This window comes from Parathielavia appendiculata (genome assembly GCF_033297405.1).
Source record: "Parathielavia appendiculata strain CBS 731.68 unplaced genomic scaffold N657scaffold_2, whole genome shotgun sequence".
Taxonomy (NCBI): Eukaryota; Fungi; Ascomycota; class Sordariomycetes; order Sordariales; family Chaetomiaceae; genus Parathielavia; species Parathielavia appendiculata.
The window spans coordinates 2,859,359-2,883,126 of record NW_026944221.1 but is presented as its reverse complement, the minus strand read 5'-3'; the positions used below and the strand labels follow the sequence as shown (position 1 = coordinate 2,883,126).

At 55.0% G+C, this 23,768-nt stretch overlaps 7 protein-coding genes across 7 annotated transcripts; 2 read left to right on the top strand and 5 right to left on the bottom strand.

Moving 5' to 3' along the window:
* Positions 1 to 904: 904 nt before the first annotated feature.
* Positions 905 to 6,110, bottom strand: N657DRAFT_564761 (uncharacterized protein; the record flags this gene model as incomplete). The annotated part of the gene is made up of 7 exons (XM_062788308.1): positions 905 to 1,119; positions 1,198 to 1,412; positions 1,472 to 1,545; positions 1,602 to 5,451; positions 5,517 to 5,706; positions 5,779 to 5,911; positions 5,976 to 6,110. The coding sequence occupies 7 exons, from the start codon at positions 6,108 to 6,110 to the stop codon at positions 905 to 907; spliced, it is 4,812 nt and encodes a 1,603-aa protein (XP_062651468.1).
* A 1,285-nt stretch (positions 6,111 to 7,395) lies between these two features.
* Positions 7,396 to 9,457, bottom strand: N657DRAFT_641706 (uncharacterized protein). Its single transcript, XM_062792199.1, has 2 exons — positions 8,987 to 9,457; positions 7,396 to 8,854 (listed from the first exon to the last, which is right to left on the bottom strand). The coding sequence occupies exons 1-2, from the start codon at positions 9,292 to 9,294 to the stop codon at positions 7,744 to 7,746; spliced, it is 1,419 nt and encodes a 472-aa protein (XP_062651467.1). The 5' UTR covers positions 9,295 to 9,457; the 3' UTR covers positions 7,396 to 7,743.
* Positions 9,458 to 10,467: 1,010 nt separating this feature from the next.
* Positions 10,468 to 11,963, bottom strand: N657DRAFT_566087 (nucleosome assembly protein-like protein; the record flags this gene model as incomplete). The annotated part of the gene is given in 5 exon segments (XM_062788406.1): positions 10,468 to 10,518; positions 10,575 to 10,926; positions 10,943 to 11,660; positions 11,746 to 11,825; positions 11,920 to 11,963. The coding sequence occupies 5 exon segments, from the start codon at positions 11,961 to 11,963 to the stop codon at positions 10,468 to 10,470; spliced, it is 1,245 nt and encodes a 414-aa protein (XP_062651466.1).
* A 1,633-nt stretch (positions 11,964 to 13,596) lies between these two features.
* On the top strand, positions 13,597 to 18,395 carry N657DRAFT_641704 (uncharacterized protein). The gene is made up of 8 exons (XM_062792198.1): positions 13,597 to 13,952; positions 14,014 to 14,937; positions 14,989 to 15,123; positions 15,182 to 15,248; positions 15,298 to 16,361; positions 16,418 to 16,571; positions 16,625 to 17,878; positions 17,939 to 18,395. The coding sequence occupies exons 1-8, from the start codon at positions 13,794 to 13,796 to the stop codon at positions 18,220 to 18,222; spliced, it is 4,041 nt and encodes a 1,346-aa protein (XP_062651465.1). The 5' UTR covers positions 13,597 to 13,793; the 3' UTR covers positions 18,223 to 18,395.
* Positions 18,396 to 18,958: 563 nt separating this feature from the next.
* Positions 18,959 to 19,276, bottom strand: N657DRAFT_641703 (uncharacterized protein). The gene has a single exon (XM_062792197.1). It carries the CDS (start codon positions 19,268 to 19,270, stop codon positions 19,070 to 19,072), a length of 201 nt encoding a protein of 66 aa, XP_062651464.1. The 5' UTR covers positions 19,271 to 19,276; the 3' UTR covers positions 18,959 to 19,069.
* A 353-nt stretch (positions 19,277 to 19,629) lies between these two features.
* Positions 19,630 to 22,076, top strand: N657DRAFT_661746 (Pkinase-domain-containing protein). The gene is made up of 5 exons (XM_062795112.1): positions 19,630 to 20,030; positions 20,087 to 20,168; positions 20,226 to 20,328; positions 20,386 to 20,782; positions 20,833 to 22,076. Exons 1-5 carry the CDS (start codon positions 19,882 to 19,884, stop codon positions 21,719 to 21,721), a joined length of 1,620 nt encoding a protein of 539 aa, XP_062651463.1. The 5' UTR covers positions 19,630 to 19,881; the 3' UTR covers positions 21,722 to 22,076.
* A 132-nt stretch (positions 22,077 to 22,208) lies between these two features.
* Positions 22,209 to 23,517, bottom strand: N657DRAFT_669486 (uncharacterized protein; the record flags this gene model as incomplete). Its single annotated transcript, XM_062795490.1, has 3 exons — positions 22,777 to 23,517; positions 22,706 to 22,720; positions 22,209 to 22,637 (listed from the first exon to the last, which is right to left on the bottom strand). The coding sequence occupies exons 1-3, from the start codon at positions 23,017 to 23,019 to the stop codon at positions 22,209 to 22,211; spliced, it is 687 nt and encodes a 228-aa protein (XP_062651462.1). The 5' UTR covers positions 23,020 to 23,517.
* Between the last annotated feature and the right edge of the window lie 251 nt (positions 23,518 to 23,768).

Here is a 23,768-nt window from a genome sequence, read left to right as displayed (position 1 = left end):
GACCCATGCTATCAGATTTGGCAGCGAAGTACCATCCATCTCCATAAGGTACGCTCATTCCGCCCATACATACAGACCCAAATCCGCATTGAACCACCTCCACCCTACGACCACCGCCCCCTGATGGCTTACATAAATAGCCATTCCGCCACATCCATACATCGTATTTGTTCTGACGAAACTCTAACTTCCTCAGATACTTTCACCATCTATCCTGTCTCACCACCCGCTCCCCAGCTACCAGCCATAGCCATCAACAACTACTCCCTGCTTCATCCGCCTTGGTCAGTCACACGCCCGCTATCCTCCACCCAGGTCGACAGGACTCTGCCTGGACCACCATGTCTGCTGTCCAAACACCCATGGCCTAAGCAATACAACGAGCGAGCGACAAAGCAGGCGAGCAAGAAGTGATCGTAAGCGAGTGCAGAAAAATCAAGAAGAGAACGCAAAAGTAGCAAAGCCAGCAACAATTCTGATATCCCCGACCAAAGAGCAAAAGCACACATCCCCATCCCAGCTCGGCAGATATCCCAGAAGAGAGCAGAAAGAGAGAGAGATAAAACACCCCGATGAACTTTCCCCGCCTGCCACACTCGCCGCTCCACCCCACCACAACATGCTCGCTTGCTCACCGATTCTCACTCCTATTCCTCAGCACCCCGTACCCCTCCGCAAGAGGTCCACAAAAACTATCACCACCATCACCAATAAACCCACTCTCACTCCCACCGCCCCAGTTGTTAGACTTCCACAGACGAAGTAGCACCGAAGCAGGCCTCTGCCTCTGCCTGGGAAACACCATTGGCATCGGCATCGGCATCGGCATGGAGAGCGTCAAGGGTGGGACTCTACTAGGACTAGCGGCACGGGCGTCGTAGAGCGAGCACGGCCGCGCAGCCGCCTAGGCCGCGCTGGCCACGACACTTCCCGGGCGCCCGTCCTGGCGCTCATCCACCTCGGCCATGTCATTGCCGTTGTAGTCGTCGTCGTCGTCATCGTCGCCTTCGTCGAGGTCGCCATCGCCAGGGTGGGAGCCGAAGTCCATCTTCTCCTGCTGGGCAATGGCCTGCTGCGAGACAATCTCGGCGAGGCGCTTCAGCCGTGGGGTTTGCAGCCCTGTTTTTTGAGTTGTGGTGTTAGTTGGGAGTCTCTGATCGAAGAGGTAATTAATGAAAGGGGATACGGTGGACGAACACGATGGGGTGTACGTCTCCAGCGCCGTGATGACTCTGGGCTCGGCGATCTCGTAAGGCCCGCTGTCGTCCATATCGACAGCCGGGAGGAGCAGGACATCGCTCTTCTCCGTCACCCGCGACGCGACCGCCTTCATGATCTCGCCGTTGATTGGCTGCTCATAGTCAGCGACAAGGTACTGGTTCAGGAGCTTCTGAATCTGGTTGGGAGAGAGCCTATAGAACAGTCAGAAGACATCATCACTGAGAGCAACGCGCAGAGCAAATGTACTCACATCCAGCAGATGTCCTGAATGATTTCGATATCGTTCAGGGTAGCCTTCTTGAGCTGAAGGAGCTTTGTCGCTTGCTGGAAGAAAGAATTAGCCATATCACATATACGTTGTGCGCTGCATATCAGCTAACCATTAAATGCTCAAGCTGGAGCGTGCCCTCGGGCATATCGTGACTCTTGCACCACTCCTCAATGCGGGTGATGTTGTAGTTGATTTGCAGACCACGCTTCCACGAGAGGAAGTTGCGGCGCATGAGCAGGTCGTTAAAGGCCGTCACACCAACCAGCCGGAGCAGCTCCGTGATGGTCTGGTTGATAATCGAGTCTTCAAGGTAGTATCCCTTCATGGCACGGTAGACACTGTTGAGCATGGAAAGAAGGTTGTCCATGCTGTATGCCGGCTGGTTGCTGCCCTGCAGGAGCTTACCCAAGAAGCGGTTGTTCTCATTCGTAACGAAGCCCGGCAGTGACTGCGACTCGATGATGGCAGGGATGATCATCTTGTTCAGCTTGCGCTTGAGGACCTTCATCCACGTGTGGTAGATGTTGAACTCGAGGCTCTCAAGATCGTGCTTGACGATCTCGAGCAGGCGGTCATACTCATAGTTGTCCGACTTTTGCGCCTCATACCAGTCCTCCGCCAAGAATACAAACGAGAGCATCTCATGCACGTTGGAAAGCCAGAAGGCTCCGGGGTTGATGGCATCGTCACCGTCATGCTGCATGACCTCCTGCTGGATGGACTGCATGACGTTGGCAAGGAAGCGCTCCGACTCCTTGACGAAGCCGTTGTTCCACATTTCCGACGTGACCAGGTTGATGAGGAACGAAGGGAAAAGGACCTCCTTGTCTGAAGGCGGCGGGTTGCTTGCCGGCGATGGAATCTTCAGGTTACGGATGAGACCCAGGGTGACTTCCTCGTTGAGGCCCTCCTCATCAGCGAGCAGGGATTCCAGTTCCAGCTCGATGCTGTCGACACCCGGAATAAACGTCGACCCAGACAAGGTGGTCTGGCGGTTCATGCCGGGCACAGCCATGGAGACGGGGCGAGGGTTGTAGGCCATGCTGTACCTATCCAGTTCGCGAACTTCAGCCCCCGCGCTCCGCCGCTTGGGCTTCTTAGCCGACACCAAGTTGATGAGGCCGGCAGGCGCAGTCGGAGCGGGCACATGACCATTGGCGGGCTCGCCATTGATGGGGACATTTCTCCTGGCCTGCTCGAGCGCCTCTTGGAGCTCGAGAAGTTGTTGCCGGAGTGAGTTCTTTTCGGCCTCGTGCCGCTGGCTTTCCTGGCGCGCAGCCTCGAGCTCCGTGCTCGTAGCACGCAGAGAGTCCCGTAGCTGGCGTTCCTCGTCTTGCATCCTCTTGACACTGGCTACCGACTCTTCGAAGCTGGCTTGAAGTTTCTTCATCTCCGCCTCCATCACCTCGAGACGGGCAGCAGCAATACCGGCCTGGTTGGCCTCGGTCTGCAGCTCCTTGGCACGCGCCTCGAGAGCGTTGTGCCGGTTCCTCCAGATGCTGACCTGCCCCTCATAGTTTTCCACTTGGGTCTTGAGCTCCTTGTTCTGAGCCTTCATGGTGCCCAGGGACTGCGTGAGCTCCACCACCTTGTTCTCCAACTTGTACGAGATCTGCTTCAGGTCGCGAGCCTCGGCACGGATGACCTTGTATTCCCTGCGAGCCGTCCTGCCGCGCCACAAGCTTTGCACAATGACAATCTTGCGGCGGTAGTCCCGCCATGACCGGAGTTGCCTCCTCGACCGCCAGTTCCGCTGGATGATGAGGGCAGCGTTGCCCAGCCGGGTCTCCATGATCTCCTTGCGCCGAAGGTAGCCTTTGAAGGCGGCCTGGGCACGGATGACATCATTCCTGATGCGCAGGAACTGCTTTCTCTGCTTCTGACCACGCCACACTCTCTGGATCGTGGTGGCCCCCTTGATGGTCCGCAGCTCCTGTGCCTGCTTCCGAGCCTTGTGGGCTCTTGTGGCGGCCTGGAACGCAATGATGGAGGCGCGAGCATCCAGGTACTTCTTGCGGTAGTACTTGGCCTTCAAGTTCTTCTGGATCATGATGGCGCACTCGTTCAGCCTGTTGGTCCGGAGATTCTCGAGGTAAGCCAGCATGCCGGCTCTGAAGAAGATCTTCGTCAGGCCCAGCTGGTACTTGTCCATGCCCTTGGCAGTACTGGTGCCGAAGGCTTTGGTCAGGATAGCGTTGGCCATCTCCCTGATTTCGGAGGTCCACTGTGACGAGGGCACTAGCATATAGTACCGCAGGGCGAATTCTTCGTATGTCCACCTCGTAGGATAACCGGCGCAACTTATGCGGACGGTTTCCAAGACACCGCAGGCGCGGAGCTGGCTCAGCACCATTGGACCCTCGAACTTCCAAGCCTCCTTGGCCTCGTTGGGCTTGATACACCGGATGTAGTGCACATCGGTGCTGTTGATGGTGTTCATCAGCTCAATCAGCGAGGACTTGAAGATGCCACCAAGTGTGGGCTTGCGATTAACAGCCACACCAATCCTCCTGCCTGCCACTGGCTTCACTGCATTAGAGCTGGCCGAAGCAACGTCCTTCTCCCGCACTTGTGAGGCTGCTTCGAGTACGGCGCCGAGGAACTTGTTGGTCGAGGCGCGGAGAACTGCCATATGCTCGTCCGGAACCGTGTCACGGTTCTTTTCTATGAAGCCGTCCGACTCGTACGTGACGTCGATGGCATAGTGACAGACGGTGAAGGAAGACTTGCCGAACCTAGGCTTCTTGTAGAATTTGTGCTTGTCTCCAGCATAATTGTGGTGCAGCTTGGTCACGAACTGCTCGTCAGAGCCCATCGGCAGCCTTGACTCCTCGTCGAGCAGCGAAAGAATGCCGAGCTTGCCCTCGATCAAGTCGATACAGGGCTGGTTATCGGCAAAGTCGATGAAGGTCCAATCGATCTGCTCCCTGAGATACTCCTCCTGCTCGAGCTTGAAGACGTGCTGGTTGAATTCTTGTTGCAGTTTCTCGTTGGCATAGTTGATGCAGAACTGCTCAAACGAGTTTTTGGCGAAGTGCTCGAAACCATAGATATCGAGCACACCGATGAATGAGTGCACGCGGTTGAGCACTTCCTCTGTCGCAAGACTCCGGTTGATGATTTCCACCAGCCAGTCAAAGAGGCTGGAGTAAATGAACTTGGCCACCGAGTCCCTGACGACAATGGCCTGGGCTTGTGTGAGATTGGACGTGATCTTCTCGCCGCGAGTGATGAGCTGCTTCTTAACAATCCACTTGGCAAACTCGGGAGCATCGATGCCCAGGATCTCACAGGCCTTTACCAGGGACGGCTCAGTCGCCGAAAGCACACTGTCATTCCGGGCCGCACCGATCTTCACATTGCCCAAATGCAACAGACCCGCAAGCAGCTTGAAGATCTCAGCCTGGTACACATCGCTCACTCCGATCGTTTTGAGTGATTGCTTGGTGGCAGTAAACTCGGCCTTGTCGTCGACGCCGTCGATAGTCGGGGTATTGCCCTGGTTCAGGTACTCGAATTGCTCGATCGGTAGCAGGCCCAGCTCCAATCGCTCCTTGTCCGACACACCGGCCACCAGTTGGTAGAAGATGTGGTAGTTCCTCTCCTTCAGCGGCTGAAAGACCAATCTTGACCGTTCCAACAGATACGTCCTGATCTTAGCACCGATAATGTTGGTCCCCTTGTCAAACATGATCTCGATGTACTTGCCGAAGCGCGAGGAATTGTCGTTTCTCGTAGTCTTGGCGTTGCCGAAGGCTTCCATGATCGGATTTGTCGCAAGGATGGCCTCCTCGGTCTTGCTCATAGCCTCAGGGCCCTTCTTCGCCCTGGAGCCTGGACTGTCGGGCGACTCTCTTGTCGCAAAGTATCTCATAATGTACTTGGCGCTGACGGTCTTTCCGGCACCGGACTCACCCGAGACGACAATGGTCTGGTTCTTGCCATCTCTCAACATGTCCCTGCGCAATCGTCAGCCATGCTTCCGGCGCGAGTCTCGGGGCTTCTGGGCAGCGCAGAACCCTACATGAAAGCCTCCTCAGCAATGGCAAACAGATGCGGGGCCTGTGTTGCCCGTTGCTTCCCAGCGTAGACCTGGACCATGCCTGGGACGTAGAGGGAGTCGACTCGGGCGAAGGGATTCGTCGCTATTAGCACGATACCCGAGTATGTGTATATTTCTTTCTGGGCATATCGGAGACGAATAGCCTGCAGGACTGGTTACCGCGAGCGGTGTCAGTTATGTTCGTTATTTCTCTCAACCACGGGGCAAGAAGGGGCTTTGTTACCGGCCGGCTCGTTGAGATGCGAAAGGTTGGTCAGGTCATCGCTGGCCTCCAGCATGGTAGGGTTCATCAACGGCGGCAGTGATGGGTCGTTTCCAGACTGGAGGGCCTCGAGTGAGACCTCGAGCGTTTTGGTCTGCAGACATGGAAAGGTTAGCCGTCCAGGTCCTGACGGGGCAAAAAGTGCTTGAGCTGCATACCTCGCCATTTTCCAGCTGAAACTCGAGGATGACTTTTGACCCGTCTACCGTCTTCTTGACAACCTCGGACGCAACCCAGCCCTCGCTTGGGTCGGGCTGCCACGCTCTCGTGCCGACATCATAGCTCTCCGACATTGGACACGGTTTGGGGAGGAGGAGTGGAGTGAGCGAGGCGGTGGACGTGGAGTGTGTTTGCTGGTGTGAATGGCTTCAAGAGCCAACTCTCGTCACGATCGGCCAGCAAAGGTCGGAGCCGTGGTCAGGAATTATCGAGTCTGCGCTCGCTCGCTCTGGTTGGCGGTGCGAGCTAGAGGATGTAGGTAGGACGCTGGAAATCGGGCGGTGGATGCGGTGGGCTGGGGAATGGATTCATGAAGGAAATACGGTAACAGTGTAAGTTTCCCCGTGAAGAATTACCCCTCCTGGACAGATCGAGAGATCGTTGCGCTAATGTCAAGGGCCCCAGGATGTGCGCGGTCGGGATGAAGAACGGGTGCAAATATGATGTGCGTGCTTCTTCCCTAGGGTGAGTGACTCCCGTCAACGCACGCGGCACACAAATGTCGAAAAAGCCGTTGTTGAAGTTCAGGGGCTGCGGGACGGCGAGTAGGATGTAACAATCGGTTAGGTAAGGTAAGAGTGTATCCCTACAGAGCTGGCGCAGAGAAGCACGGCCAGCTCACGCACTGCAACATGAGAGTTGGCAGTTTGAAGGAAGGGAAACCATCAAATTTAACACATGCAAGAACTAGATGGTCGTTCGTTCAGCACACTGCATAGCATCACTCATCATCGAACGCGGGCGGTCTTAAGTATGGAATCCTAATGGGGGATATCATTTAGAACTTGAACCTCGCTTCTCCATTCTCTGGGCTAGAGTCGAGGCCTGTTCCTTACGCTCAAATACAATGGACTTGATCATAGAATTACTGCAACGCGTGGGTCCTACGTACATGATGCTAGAGAAAATACAACTAACAAGCCTTTTGGTGTTTCGAGGCTGTAGTTGGTGTTGAAATGCAAGATTGGGGAAATGGAAAGCGGGCCAAACGCACAAGGGTCTTGAAAGTGGATCTTGTTCCCTCTATCCCCATGTGGAACCTTTTTCACCGCCCACCTTGGTCACGTTTGATGGCTAAGCCGACGTCTCACGAGGATGCCTCATGATTCCTGATGTCTAGGCAGAGGTCCCGCAAGAGCTGGCATAGTCCGGGGGGGTCCAATACTATTAGTACTAGTTTTAATATATCTCCTTGCTCCTCAGTTACTCTGGACGACTGAGAACATCAGCCTGCAGCAACGCACATGGTCCGGAAACCCGGTGGCGGGACGAAGCCCCTGAAAATCACGACTCGACCAGGAATCTTCGGCGCTGTTTCAGGTTTCAAGCACGTCCCTCCAATGCATACATCCGTATGTAAAATACGCGAAACAATACGATTGATACTCTGTTGTTGGTTATACTCTTTTAAACTGTCCTTTTATATGCAAATGTACCAGGCTTACCATATCCCTCATGGTCGTTGTTTGCTGAACCTGGTTTGGCCATCTAACCCTGTATTTGCTTTTCATAGACCAACCCGTGCCGGATCACAACATGTTGAAGATAAATCGATGAGCCCACTCCATATTGAACTTTCTTTCCATCCACTCCAAGACACCCAGCATCATCATCATCATCATCATAAGCTCATCGGTGCTCATGATGTTACCCCGTTTGCTCCGTTCATGAACCTAAGCATCGTGACCAACCCACGAGAAGAACGGTCTAGTAGAGCACCCGCGTCAGGATGCGCGAGCTGAGCGAGTCGAGGCTGTCGCGAATGTCCTTGATATCTTCGGGCTCGACGCCACTAACGTCGGCCATCAGGTAGGCAACGTCGCCCTTGCTGTCCGAAGTCTGCTTGTCGACGTTGTGCCCGGCTAGGATTTCGTTGACCTTGCGCAGCACCCCCGGCACGTTGCGGTGGATGTAGATGACGCGCGCGGATTTGGGCTCGTTAATCGTCAGCGAGCGCATCGTCACCTCGGGCAGATTGACGCTGCCCAGCGTGATGCCCTGGTTGATGTAGCGCACCAGGGCCTCGGCCACCTCGACGCCGATCGCCCGCTGCGCCTCCTCCGTACTGCCGCCAATGTGCGGCGTGAGGATGATGTTGCTCAGCCCGCGCAGGTCCTCGGCCCACGAGTTGAGCTCGTTGACAAAGTAGTCGCCGTTGGCCGCCGGCTCATTGGGGTACACGTCGAGCGCTGCACCCGCGATTCTGCCCGCGCGCATCGCCCTGATGAGCGCCGGAATGTCGACGACGGTGCCGCGGCTGGCGTTGATGAGGTACGAGCCCTTCTTCATGCGCTCGAACTCCTTGGTCGAAATCATGTTCTTAGTCTCGGGCGTCTCGGGCACGTGTAGCGTGACAAAGTCGGCCTCTTCCAAGAGCTCCTCGAGGGTCGGCACCTGCCGCGACGTGCCGATGGCCATGAGGGTGAGGACGTCGTAGTAAATGACCGTCATACCCATGGCCTCGGCGAGCACCGACAGCTGCGAGCCAATGTGGCCGTAGCCCACAATGCCGAGCGTCTTGCCGCGGATCTCCCAGCATTTGGAGCTCACCTTGTTCCAAGTGCCGCGGTGCATCTCGAGCGAGCGGTCGCCCAATTGGCGGGCCAGCGAGATGATTTCGCCGATGACCAGCTCGGCGACACTGCGCGAGTTGGCAAAGGGCGAGTTGAACACAGCGATGCCGTGCTTTGCCGCATAGTCCAGGTCGACTTGGTTGGTCCCGATGCAGAAGCAGCCGATGACGAGGAGATTCTTGGCCTCTTGCAGCACCTTTGCTGTGAGTTTTGTCTTTGACCGGATGCCGATGACATGTACGTCCCTGGATGAATGTCAGTCCCGTGTTGCGGCAATGTTGGTGTTGACACCAACATCAATCCAGCGTGGAGAGGTTGTGCTTCAGGGGGGTGGCTGAAAACCCACCTCCGAATACGGAAGGGGAGAGAAGACTCACCTGATCTTCTCGATGAGTTGGTCTTCTGGCAACGACGTCTTGAGAAACTCGACTTGGTAACCCTGACCCGTGAGGATATCTCGGCCCGTTTGGTTCACGTTCTCCAGTAGCAAAATCTTGACGTCCTCGGTGTTGAATGGCTTGAGCTGCTTGGCCGCAGCGGCTGCCCTGTGAGCAAGAGACCCCATGAAGCTGCCCTGACTTGCCGAAGGAGGAGGCGAGTGGAAGGTGGTTGTGGGCGAGCCGCTCTCGCTGTATGAAACTGCTCGTTCCACCGAAGCTCTCGCAATATCTCTCGGAAGTGCCATGTTGGAGAGGGGAGTCAGGTGTCTTCCAGAAATACACGGTCTTGCTGAAAAGAGGTGTTGGAGTCTTCGAGATGCTGGTGACAAAAGCCCCCACGGTGGGCTGTCTGTGGTGGGGTTCACTAGGCTTTATAGCGGGGTTGACTCACTGCAAGGAAAATCTTTTGGATGACGGAATGCAAGCCACAGTCTACTTTTGCATTCAGCTATTATGACCTATTCGTAAACGCATGTCCTTATTATTTAGCCAACTTCTGCCGCACTGGTTAAAACCTCCTCCGATGCCGGTATCTGGCCTTTAAGACTCCCAGCTACATTATGGGCTGACCGTTACTGTTTACAGTCATCTCAGTGCCTGTCCGGTTCAGTTCTTAGATAGGAGAGGCACCACCAACCAGGGAGGAAGACGAGGGTTATTACACACCTTAAGTTGAGAGGTGCTCTATGTTCACCACTGCCGTTACACGACATACCTATCCATCGTCCCCTTTCCTTATCATGGGCTCTGGAGTACCTAAAAGGTACTTGTCTCAGACCGAACGCGAGCTGTTGAATGACTGAGGTCAATTCTGGTTCGCGAGACCCTTGATTACCAATTACACCATCCGCGCGGCACAGCCATGCCAGCTGCAGCGTCGTAATACCTGTATAACTACTTCGGAGTTTCCTACGCCGCAGCCGGGGCTTTATTACCATCAAAGTCCATAGTCATCAAGTTCATCGCATTTTTCGGGGACAGATCAAACAAAGATATTGCACTGCTCTGAACACTGTGGTCAATCCCATCCTTACCCTACCCCGATCCCAGTACCGAAACCTCCCACCTAGCAGACACTTGTCATGCCCTTGTGCGGTCTCTTTTAAAACTACCGTCTATGCTGTCGCCGGGCTCGTTACCAAGCAAGCTGCAAAATCAAACTCCCTCGGATAGCTTGATATGGGAAAACAACCAAACTACAATGCCAGTGACCATGGTACGGAAGGCACCCTCAAATTAGGGAATTTATAGTCCCCAAGCGTTCCCCGTACGCCATCGCATCCTTTCCCAGCCCGGGATGTCCTCGAGCTGCCATGTGCAAGGGGGATTGTGTGTGATTGGACCCAATGAACGGGCCAACGGGCTCTCGTGCCCTGATTATGAAGAATGGCGAATCATCATGGACAGGACCGGGCCGCTTAGCTTTGCTTGCACTCAGTAGGCTCCTGCTTGGGCTTGGAGCCGTCGTCCTGAGGAGGGCATTAGCGCACACATGCTGGAAACGATTAGTCGGGAACGATCTCACCTCTTCCTCCTCAGAGTCATCCTCATCATCATGGTCCTCGCTGACATCGTCATCGTCGTCCTCGTCATCGTCCTCGTCGAAGTCTTCGAGGTCGTCGTCAATCTCCTCAAAAGCGAGCGCCTCGCCAGTAAACCAGTCAATCGCCCGCGGAATCAGTTTCTCCTTGATGTCCTCTCCGAGCTGGTAGTCCAACTCCAAGCGCTCCTCAATATCGGAAGCGGCATCGTCATCGTCATCGGTCGGAGCCTTGGGGGGGGAGAAGAAGTTGAAGAAGGACTCAGTCGGAACCGTCTTCTTGACGATGCGGGTTTGCTTGGTGGCTGCGGCGGTTAGCTGCGGCGTTCTCCCGCAGCTGACAAATGAACCACTTACTCTTATTGCGCTGCTTCTTCTGCTCAATGCGGACCGTCAGATCCATACCGTCCTTCCAGTCGATCTTGTCGCCCTCGGCGTGGTCGTAGATGAAGTCGCCACCGTAGCCACTCTCGTTCTGATAGTAGTATGTCTTGGTGATGGTCTTGTTGGTGAAGTATTCGTTCTCCGAGAACTCGAAGATGAGGCGGAAGCCCGGCTTGTCAAGGTACTCCATCCGGATGTCGACCAGGTGCTTGAGTGCACCCTCGTCCCGATCGGTAATCATCTCAGCCAGGGAGACCTGGTTCTTCATGGCCGAAAGCCAGAACTCCGGAATACCAGACACCTTGGTAGCACTCTCGGCGGGCTTCTCCTCCTTGATCGCGGCACCCTCCTCCTCCTCTTCCTCATATTCCTCGCCAGCATTGACCTGATCCTCAGTCGGCTCGGTCTTGCCGTTTACGATGGCGGAACGCTGCTCGTAAAGAGGAGTGAACTTGGCAAAGTACTTCTTCTCAAGCTGCAGGACCTCCTCCTGGAACTCAGCCTCGAGCTTGGAATGCTCCTTCTGAATGCCCTTGAGTCCAGCGACACGGCGCTTAACCTCAGCGGGAAGCGACTCGATATAACCAGACGACCGGCCGACGAGCGAGCCTAAACGGCCCTGGATCAGCGACACAAGACGGGGGTCCTTGGCGAAGATAGACGCAGCAGCGGCACGGTCCAGATCCTCTGTGTTATCGACGCGGTCAGTACGGTACTACGCGAACACCAAACCCAGGCTCCTTGGGGAAGCGAGTAGCTGTCAGCGACAAACCTTCATTGATGCTGGACATGCCGGGCTGCTGAGCGTGCGACGAGATGGGGGCAGCATTTGCCGGTGTGTTTTGGGGAGTGCTGGAGTGAGACTCGGGTCAGTCTGTGACTATCGCAAGCGGGACGCAGCTGGTGACAGTTCAAACTTATCACTCGGCACCGAGAAAGAACGTACGGGGCAGCGGGGTCAGGCCGCTTGTTCTTGATGGGCTCAGCCATTGTGACTGGTGCTCTCGGCGGTGTTCTCAGCGATGGAGGTGATGTTTTTCGGTATGGGAGAGATGAATTTGCGTCCGAAGCAAAACAAACAGACCTGTGGTTGTGGAAGGAGAAGTTGGAAAAAAAACTAAAAGATGGATGACCCGTGGCTTTCCCTTGTTAGTTGCTCAGAATTGTTGAGGGAGGGGAAGTGCTACATGGGGCGCTTTATTCGAGAAAATTTGCGGGGCAGTGGCTTGTGCGAACGCTCAAAAATCCTGTCACCAGGGGTACCATCCACCGCTGGACTGGCTTGTTGTCGCTGGGTTTCAGAGTGAATTGCATTCTTTTGAACGACAACACAAAAATCCCCATCTCAACCTTACTGTATCCTTCGTCCACAACGCCGCTCCACGAGCCACATCTGACCAAGTCTTAGGTTCTTTCGCAACCCAGCCACGTTGGGTTGACGTGGCACGGTTTAATTTTGCTCAGCTATTTTCCCCGCTAAGGCATCTCGGCCACTTTGCGTGACTGGATAATTTCTCGATGATAGCGACCTTCACCGCTCCGTCCTGGTTTGTAAAGACCAAGTCCACGGCCATCGACACTCGGCCACCGCTTGAGCGTGAAAGCTTCAGGGATCACTGAGTTTTCCTCGCCTCCCGCCCCACTGGCATGATGGCCTCGAACGGCTGGCTGTCAGTGGCTTGGCAGGCAGGCAGGAAGTCCAGGGGCACCACTCGGATCGTGGGTGTCGGACCACATGGGCGGGCTCCTCTTTATGAGCCTATCAATTCCCACTCACAAGGCGGTGGTCGGACGAAGCGTTGTTTCCACAGTAAGAAGACGAGAATAGCTGGCACTCTAATCTGAAGGGAAGACGTGTGCAAGTGGTATCTCACAGCCCGACCGCCTACACAGTAACATCTTCACTTTCTCAACAGCCGAAATAGGCTCTCATATTCCGAGGTCTTGGGGAACATGCCTACCTACTGTCGTAGTCCTGTCTCGAACGACATTTGCACAGCAACGGTACCACTGCTTGACATTTACTGTGAGATGTCGTGCTGGCCGAGGATAATAAGCCAGTGGATTCGTGTCAAACTTGCGAGATCTTGATTTTTGCTACAACTACAGTGAGAGCCAGGCAAGCGACGCTAAGAACTGCAAGGCACCAGGATCTCTTTGAGGTGCCGTCACTCCATTCATTAATGTACGACAGCTCGAGTTTTCGAAGGTAAGATGAACCATTTCCATGTCCCATAGCATCGAAATGAGCAATCTAAAGGGTGGTAATGTGCAGTTCTGTGCCTGTATACTCAATCGGGGAGAATTGGTGCCAACAAGTCAAACGTTATTTCATCAGCTTTTGTGGTCGAGGATTCTGTTTCTTGAAGCACCCTTATAGCAAGTCTTGAAGGCCATAAACCTTGAAGCGAACAGTCAGTCCCAGATGATTCCCCGATCGCAACATGTTCAAGGACGATCTACCTGCCTTTTATTACTCCGTCTTCTGTCCAAGTACGTGTACAAGTACCGTCCCGGTCGCACCCAAGAGGCCGGGATGCCAAGAAACCAGGAACCTCCGGGGATGCATGTAGCGGGGTTCATGGCTCGGCACACCGACGTCACTGTGTGTTGTCCGGAGTCAGTTTCACAAGTGCGCTTCGGATCCTTCGATTCGGGTCGGAGAAAGCGCGTGTTTGTGACAGACTCAGGTATATCTCGCGCATCCATTTGGCGTTTAACCCTCCCCGATTATCTACTGGTCTCTAAGATGCATGGACGCTTCATCAGTTTCTGGCACCGTACAAGTACCGAGTCTTAAGAGAAGGTGGAGAAGCCGACATGGCTGCCCACGGCGAGGACTCGGTCCCCCGGGACGCCAACGGCGGGGACCCCAGCCCGATGCCCGAGACACGCAATCGTGGCACCGGATTTTACCAGCTGGGGACGAACCAGAGCAGTGCGAGCATCTTCGAAGATGTGGAGATGGCGCATGATGAGGTCAGTTGTTGCTGTCTGTGCATATGCAGCGCGCCGCGTCTGCTAACACGTACGAGTGTAGGTCTTCGCCGGGCCCATGGCCGAGTCTCTTCCAACGAGCGTCTCTGCATTCAGCCATCGTCGCGCCCGCGCCGACTCGACAGCGAGCTTCTCCTTCTACCAGGACGAGGACGAGAGTGAGGAACGTGGTGAGACGTTTGCACCGGACGACCGACGACCCTTAGTTGGCGACCTCGACGAGTTGCCGTTCGAGGAGGATCTTGAAGAACAGGAAGACTCGATTGACATGGAGCGGACATCCAACTACAACGACCATGTTTTCCTCCGTAGGACCTCGACACAATCTAGGGGCTCGGTTCGCAGCAGGCTGCTGAGGCGCGACAGCGGCGTGTCCGCCGGCAGCGGGCACAGCGGGAACCGCTGCAGCCAGAAAGTTTACATGGTGAATGAGGACCTGTACATTGTCATTGCGGGTTTCCGGACTAGCCAGACCGGGCTTGCCATATATGCTTTGCTTTGCCTCGTGACAGGGGGCCTGGCATGGCTTGTCTTCCGCTGGTTGCCTCGGTGGCATGTTAAACTGGTTGGCAAGCAAGCATCACTCCGGGATTGCCAGTGGGTGGTTGTCGAGAATCAATGGAATGAGATGGCCATCCTCAACGTCGAGTCGAGACCGTACGGGCGGTCTCTATCAACCGTGTTCGGAGCCCCTGCAAAGATGGATACGTACCTCCACATGGACGAGGACCAAGATCCCATCCTGCGAGATTTGAGAATGATCAACTATCGCTACGTGCGATTGTTCTTCCAACCTCTTCGAGACAAGTTCCTCCTCTGCAACGGCTGGAAGGACCCTCTATGGTCCAATGTTCGAGAGATCCGTGCCGGCATCGACAGCGAAGAGAAGACACACCGTGATGTTGTCTTTGGCAGCAACCTCATCGACATTGAACAAAAGTCGGTGTTCCGGCTGCTAGTTGACGAGGTAATTCCCTTGCCCAATGACCGACCGCTTGACCGTGCTGACCCCAGACAGGTGTTCCATCCGTTCTACGTCTTCCAGGTCGCCAGCTTGATTCTCTGGTCACTTGACCAGTATTATTACTACGCCATCGCCATCTTCGTGATTTCCGTGGGCAGTATCACGACGACGCTCATCGAGACAAGATCTGTAAGCTGTCGCGCAGTTTGTGACAGACAGCCTTGATTTGGTGACTGACGATTCCCAGACAATGAAACGGCTTCGCGAGATATCTCGGTTTGTCTGTGACGTTAGAGTCCTTCGGAACGGATTTTGTACGTTTCCCCCCTTTTGCTCAGGGAGCAAGCCACTGACAACGTTCAGGGCGGTACATCTCTTCAAGCGATCTTGTTCCGGGCGACGTGTACGAAGTCAGCGATCCAAGTCTCAGCCAGTTCCCAGCCGACAGTCTCCTGCTCAGCGGCGATTGCATTGTCAACGAAAGCATGCTTACCGGCGAATCCGTGCCCGTGTCCAAGACGCCGGCAACTGATGAATCGCTAGTCAAATTGGATCTCTCAGCATCGACCATGCTCCCGGAAGTCGCTAAGCACTTTTTGTTCTGCGGCACCAGAATCGTCCGCGCTCGGCGGCCGCAGGAAGACCAGGACGAAGAAGCTGTGGCGCTCGCCATGGTCGTAAGGACCGGTTTCAACACTACCAAAGGGGCATTAGTACGCTCAATGCTCTTTCCCAAGCCTTCAGGCTTCAAGTTCTACAGAGACTCCTTCCGGTACATCTCTGTCATGGCCTGCGTCGCTCTGCTGGGATTCACCGCGTCGCTCGTCAACTTCATCAGGCTCAGATTGGAATGGCATTTGATCATCATCCGCGCCCTCGATCTAATTACCATCGTGGTGCCCCCGGCCCTACCCGCTACCCTAACCATCGGCACAAGCTTCGCTCTAGGCCGGTTGAGGTCAAAGCAAATATTCTGTATCAGTCCCCAGAGAGTGAACGTGGGCGGCAAACTCGATCTCATGTGCTTCGACAAGACTGGAACCCTGACCGAGGAAGGCCTGGACATTCTTGGGGTTCGCGTCGTCTCCCGTGCTGACAACCGGTTCACCGACCTCCTAACCCGTCCTGATGAACTCGTTCCGGATGATAGTCCAGCTCTGGGGAATAAGGACCAAATCGGCACGCGGAACGCAGCATTGTACACCATGGCAACCTGCCATTCATTGCGGACAGTGGACGGTGAGCCAGTTGGCGACCCCCTTGACCTCAAAATGTTCGAGTTTACCGGCTGGTCCTTCGAGGAAGGCAACCTGGGAGGGGCCAATGCCGATGAAGAAGAACAGGGGAATCTTCATCCTTCAGTTGCTAGGCCTCCAGCAGGCTCTAAACTCCAGGCCAACGGCACTGCACAAGGCTTTGCGCAATCCGTAAGCTTGCCCTCATTCACTCGATACTCCATATTTGTACTCTAATAGTTCGCTAGGTACCGTTCGAGCTCGGAGTTCTGAGGTCGTTCGAGTTCGTCTCCCAGTTACGGCGGGCAAGTGTCCTTGTAAGGACCTTTGGTCGCCCTAGTGGAGACATCTATGTCAAGGGAGCACCAGAGTGCATGCGGGAGATATGCAAACCGGAGACATGTAAGTCCCATATTGACTACGCAGTCCATCCCCTCCTCACTGACACACCCCAGTCCCCGCCGACTACGAAGAGCTCCTGTCACACTACACCCATAAGGGGTATCGCGTGATTGGCTGTGCCACCAAGCACATCAAGAAGCTCAGCTGGGTAAAAGCTCAAAAGATGAAGCGGCGCGAGGTTGAATCCGACCTTGACTTTGTCGGCTTCATCATCTTCGAGAACAAGCTCAAGCCCACCACTGCCTCGGTGATCAGTGAGCTTCTGGACTCCAACATTGGCACCGTCATGGTTACCGGAGACAACATCCTGACCGCCATCAGCGTCGCCAGGGAATGCGGGATGATCAACAAAACCGCCCACTGCTTCGTTCCTCGGTTTCTCACAGGCCATGCGAGAGACCAAAACGCCAGTTTGCAGTGGGAAAGCATCGACAACCAGATCTTCCGACTGGACCCCATCACTCTACTTCCTTTGCCACCTCCCCCGGAAGGAGACGCATCCTTGCCTTATGACATCTCCAACCTGCGCAATTACTCGGTCGCTGTCAGCGGGGATATCTTCCGCTGGGTAGTCGATTTCGCGCCGCCCCAGGTCATGCACAGGATGCTGGTGACCGGCAAGGTGTTTGCTCGGATGTCTCCGGACGAGAAGCATGAGCTGGTCGAGAAGCTGCAGGGAATCGATTACTCATGCGGCTTCTGCGGCGATGGCGCAAACGACTGCGGTGCGCTCAAAGCAGCCGACGTGGGTATCTCGCTTTCCGAAGCCGAGGCTTCGGTTGCCGCGCCTTTCACGTCTCGCATCTTCGACATCCGGTGCGTGCCCGAGGTGATCCGCGAGGGCCGGGCGGCGCTGGTCACCAGCTTCAGCTGCTTCAAGTACATGAGCTTATACTCAGCCATCCAGTTCACCTCGGTCAGCTTTCTGTACGCCTCAGCGTCTAACCTCGGCGACTTCCAATTCCTCTTCATCGACCTGGCACTCATCCTGCCCATCGCCGTCTTCATGAGCTGGGCGGGTCCGTTCCCGGAGCTCTGCCGGAAGCGGCCGACGGCGGACCTCGTCTCGCGCAAGGTTCTCACGCCGCTGTTGGGACAGATCTACATCTGCATCGTGGTCCAAGCCGTTGTGTTTGTGGCTGTCCGCAGGCAGCCGTGGTACATCCCGCCCTTCATTGATCCGGAAAAGTCAAACATCAAAAACTCGGAGAACACGGCGCTGTTTCTGACGTCGTGTTGTGAGTACATCTTTGCGGGAATGGTGCTCAACGCTGGCCGACCGTTCAGACACTCTGCGTTGAACAACTGTAGGTTATCCCCTCAGTTCTTGCAGGTCCTTCTTTAGGATTTACTGACTTTGATTCCAGGGCCGTTTGTCGCAACAATAGTCACCGCCCTCTTCGTCACGATGGTGATGATTGCTAGCCCATTCAAATGGCTATCGAAGGTCATGCAGCTCACGTACCTGAGCTGGAATTTCAAGCTCTTCATCGTCGGGCTGGGAATGTTGTATCTTGCTCTGGCGTGGACAGGGGAGCACTGGGTTTTCCAACCGCTGGCGAGGTTGATTGGCAGGTTGAAGCAATCGGTGCTAAAGCGGCCGAAGAAGAGGAAGCAGTACAAGGTCATACAGGAACAGATGTTGTTCTAAGGAACAGATGTTGTTCTAAGGAACAGATGTTGTTCTAAGGAACAGATGTTGTTCTAGTTGGGGATAGAAAGATTGTTAACTTAGAGGTAGAGGGGTCGTGGATTGCATAGCGTTGGACGTTGTACATACGGCGCGTTGAAATATTTCAAGAGGATTCGGGGTTTGATGCAAAGCAACGCTGATTCAAATCCGATTGAGCTCTCTCCATTTGGGTTAAGCTCCGCGTGGTCTGGGTTAGCGGATGTTTGGTGGCAACCGAGGTCCCCTAATTAGGACATCAGGAACGACTCAGTCGTCGAGGACACCACCCGAACCACCCGTCTCGTATATACTGGGACCTTTTGCCCCTTTGACTTGACGTAACCATGTGGTCTAGGGCTGAGCGGACCAGCGGAGCCGCGGCTAGCTAGGAGTTTGTCACGACCGTCAGACAAGAAAATGAAGGATAGAGGTGACGAGGCTAGAGCAGATTTTGAGGCCCCTTACGATAAATTTGTGCAAGATCTTGAGCTAGGTCTGTCCGAATGCCGCCCCTTGCTATCTCTTCTTCCACCCTTGGGAACAATCTCACCCAAGAGGACTATTTTATAGCCATACTCGCCTAGCAAAAATTCTCTATTGACAATTTCGAAACGTTGTGCCGGCTGGGATCCTGGATCTAGCTGGGGTAGACAACGTCCTTTTTGTTTGGCCGATCTTGGGAGTGCGTCGATTGTTGAGCATATGTACAAGGTTTCCTGGAACTTGCCCCGCTGTCTATCTCCTTTGTTTTCGCGTCTAGTGATCCCATGGGTGCTTCCAGCCGAGAAGGACCGGCCCTGCAATGGTGTGTCAGCTGCGCTTCTCGTCAAGCAAACGACTCGTCGGATTGCGTGGTGCATACCGTCCTTCTTTGCCCTGTAGAAGATCTGTGCGTTCCGTCCATTAGTCGGGAAGAGCAAGAACAGAACTTTTCAGGATTTCGACATACCCAGAACCACATTGACGCGCCCAGGCCCGTGGCCATGAACCGGTAGATGGGGCGAACTGGTGGTCCGCCGGCGGCCATTGTTGTGCGTGCCAATCTGTCTTTGGGAATGCTTTGGTTAGCGAAAATCCGGGGCAGGCGGGAGCGAGCTCGTACGGACCTTTTTACAGGTCGAATTGAGGGTGTTGCGCACGGGTCGTGGGTGGTGCCGTTTGTCGATGGAGTGAGGCAAGTCGTCGTTTGGAGTCGTTGAGAGGAGCGACGATTACAGGTCCAGGGTTCGGGTATGAGCCGAGAAACCTGGCACAATGCCCGAATGAAACATCCCAGGTAGCGTACTGCACCTGACGGTGTACGGATTAAGCTTTACGTAACATATCTGGTCCGTGCACAGCGGTGCTGCCCAGCAAGGTTCAAGCGCTATCGACTTTCACCTGCCCATGCTGCGCAACTGAAGTTTAACCTCGAGATTTCAGGCTTATTGTGTGCAAACCACGATTGAAAGCAAACGCCCAATAAGAACCTCGGCCTTGCCATGCCGCCTACTATTCCTAGCTGAGAAGCCCACGCCTTCTCCTCGCCTCTCAACTACGGGTTTTTATCGGCGATCAGCACCTTTCGAATCGCGCCTCACCCAAGCGCGACCATCGCCAACACTCATCTAAGCGAATCGAAGTGACCCCAAATCAATCATGAGCATCCTCGAGTCAAGGGAGGCCGGTGGTGCTCCTTCACCGCGCAGCTTCGCCATCGCCCACCAGCGACCCAAGAACAGCTTCCTGGGGTGCTCGCGGATCACCGACTATGAAGTCCTGGGCAAGCTCGGCGAGGGTACCTTCGGGTAAGTGCCTGGAAACTTGGTTGATCTACTCTTCAACGCTCTGACCGCTGCTGCAGCGAGGTACATCGGGCAAGGTCGAAGAAGACTGGTGCCCTTGTTGCCTTGAAGAAGATCATCATGCACAACGAGAAGGATGGCGTCAGTACTCTTCTGCAGAACTTGCCCCACCCATGAGCCTCCTAACCTGTTGCCCAGTTCCCCATCACGGCGCTTCGAGAGATCAAGCTGCTGAAACTCCTCTCGCATAAGAATATTCTCCGTCTGGAGGACATGGCCGTTGAGCATCCAGTTAGGAGCTGCAAGTCCATCCCTTCGATGACTGACACCGCCGCCCATTTGCTAACCTATCCTCCAGCCGACAAGCGGAAGAGACCCATCATGTACATGGTGACTCCCTACATGGATCATGATCTCTCAGGCCTGCTCGACAACCCCTCGGTGCACTTCACCGAGCCGCAGATCAAGTGCTATATGCTCCAGCTGCTTGAAGGCCTGAAGTACCTGCATGAAAACCATATCTTGCACAGAGATATGAAGGCAGCCAACCTTCTGATCAACAACAAGGGCATCCTCCAGATTGCAGATTTCGGTCTCGCAAGGCACTACGAGGGTGAGGTTCCGAAGCCCGGCCGGGGAGGCGGCGAGGGGCGGCGGGATTACACGAGCCTGGTGGTGACCCGCTGGTACCGGCCTCCCGAGCTATTGATGCACCTGAAACGCTACACCACTGCTATTGACATGTGGGGTGTCGGGTAAGACCACGAACCAATCTTGAACAAATGGTGAAGCTAACCGTCTGCAGATGTGTGTTTGGCGAAATGCTCACTGGGAAACCCATCCTGGCTGGAGACAGCGACCTTCACCAGCTTGAGATCATCTTTGACCTTTGCGGGACACCCACAGACGAGAACATGCCCGGCTGGCGGTCACTACCAGGCGCTGAAACGCTGCAACCAAGGCCGAGACCAGGGAACCTAGCACAGCGATTTCGGGAATATGGCTCCGGTGCCGTCTCGCTCCTTAGAGAACTCCTCAAGCTCGACTGGCGAAGCCGCGTCAACGCCATCGACGCCCTACAACACCCCTACTTCCGCACCGCCCCGTACCCAGCAAAACCTAGTGATCTCCCCTCGTTTGAAGAAAGCCACGAGCTTGACCGCAGGAAATTCCACGACAGGAGAGCAGCGCTCCCGCCGGCCCCCAAGGGCGGTACCGTAGGCCGCGGGCCCCACGACGGCCCTAATGCGTCTTTCGGCAACGACAGCTTCAGCGGGAGGAACGGCGTCAACGGCAGCCGGTACCCGCGCAACAGCCGGGGACCGGAGGAGCGACTGCCGGCGTGGCACCGGGACCGTGGTCTGCCGCCTCGCCCGCCGCCGCCCGCCGACAGCGATCATGGAGACGGCTACCGTGACAGCAGAGGCGGGAGACCGCGCGGCGGAGGTGGGGTTCGGCAGGACGTCGACACGTACATCCCAAGCTATGACCGCGATGCACCACCGAGAAGAGATGACCGACCGCGGCGGAGGGATGACCGGGATGATAGACGGCCTGATTGGGATCGGAGGCGGGATTATGACGATCACGGGCGAAACAGTCGGACGAGGAGCAGGAGTCGCTCGCCGATTCGCGATCGCGACAGGGAGCGGGATAGGGATCGGGAGCGAGACCGCGATGTGTACCGCAGGTAGGAACTGCATGCAAGAGCGCCTGTCGTTCCCGAGATGGTTCCCGAGGAAGGTCGGTTTATGTACGGGTGGCGATGAGGTCAAGATGTGCTTTGATGGTTACGTTCATCATCTTGATACGGCTTAAACTGGCCATGGACATAAGTACGTCATGGAAGGAAGAGGAAATAGGCTGGGGTTTCTCTAGTCTCGGATCTGGCGTAATGGGTGTTGGTCTAGGTTGGCCGGCATGGTTTGGCGCGTAAGAAGAATACATTCATCGATACCCTTCCTCCTTGGTATTACGCTGATATCGTCATCCCTCACTAATAACTGTATTCATCTTGTTCGAACGCTTGTTCACCCAAGAGAAGCAAACAAACAAACAAACAAACCCTTCCCACAACGCCAGACACCAAACTGCTTCAACGTATCTGCGCCCTGGCCGAAACAGAAGCACCGCTCAAAGCGACGCCAAAGTCTCAAAACCAGATCGTCATCCCTTTTGCCCTTACCCAGAAGACTCCTCATGGATCGTAGGCTCGACCCGGACCTTAGCCGGGGGCGTCCCCCTCCGCCACGGAGTCTTAGCACCCGCCGGAGGTGTTATGCTGTACCGGCTGAGCGCGTCCTCGGCATTCCAGGACTCCTCCTCTTTGTCCGACTCCGATCCTGACGTAGGGCTGGCGATGCGTGCGTGTTTGGTGTTGCTGCTGCCTTCCTCCTCTTGCCCCCTGGGCACGTGAGGGTGTCGCTGGGGAGCGGGGATGTAATGTCGTGGTCGGTGAGCTGATGCTCTGCGATTGCGCTGAAGCTGGGGCTGAGGCTGAGGCGCTGGGGCCAGCCAGGGTATGTAATAGTGCAGTACGTCCATGAGGACGTTGGTCAGGACAACGATGAGGACGCCGGTTATGGCCCCGATATAGATGGAGAAGCTCCACTGTGATGGATAGGTGTCGGGGTTAGGTGTAAGGATTGGGGGCTTGAATGCATTGAGGGCGTGCTTACGTATACGAGCAACGGCTGCAGGAGTATGAATGTCAGTGTGGTTAGCGGCAGTTGGAGCAAGGTGCGCGTACCCTAAACTCCTCGTACACAACTAGAGCCGTTTCCCAACACCATTGTGTTATGTACCATGGGACAAGCAAGGGCGATATGAGGATGCGGGCCGCCACGAACACCGACCAGAGGACTGCTTTCAGGACCCAGAAACAGCCATGGAGCAGCCCGATGACTGGACTAAGTAGAGTCCACACTGTGATACCAAGTATGCGGATCACGGCGCCAACAGCGCGCGGGATGTGTGAGAGCTCGAGATCCATGTGTAAAAATCTTGATACTACCGATAGATATGATCCGTTTTCTTGGGCCGTTGACTGGAACGGCGGGACAAATGCGCTGCTGCAGAGAAAGGACGTTTTCCAGGGAAAGGCTACCGAGATACCCAATTCAAATCGGATCGAGGACAGGACAAAAGTTCATGGCTCCAAAATCCAGCCACAGTCAGTTGGAGGAGGCAATATGCCCTCGGAGTCGTGAGCTAGATCGATCCTGAATTATTGTCTGGCTGGGTTCGAGGAGTGTCGACAGGTATTGATGGTGTGTATTGATAGTGGATCGTTGGAGACGTGTTAGTGATGGAACTGATTGATTTCACGCTGGTGGCCAAGACGATTGAAGCGGGGAAGAGGCTTTCTAGGGATTTTGCGATACCTCAAGAATCCTATCTTGAGATGCTCCTCCCCAAGTGCCCGAGTTTGGATGTAAGGAATACACGGGCAGCACGTCCGGGCCACAGTTAAGCAAGGGCCGATGTCGAGTGTGTGACGTCGGGTGCATCATTGCAGAATCGGAATTTATCCTCCGATACATTCATATGCCGATTTCCGCATGACGAAATCGTAATTTTCTCACCGAAACCTGGAACTCCGGACTGTCCTTATGCCATGTGAATACAACTTCAAAATAAAATATTCAGATCAGTTCTGGAAAGTGGACTTCAAGAGTTTGATCTTGCTTCTTCTCCCACCAACTAGATTGCTATCTCCCCCAGCAGACCTCGCAACAGTCA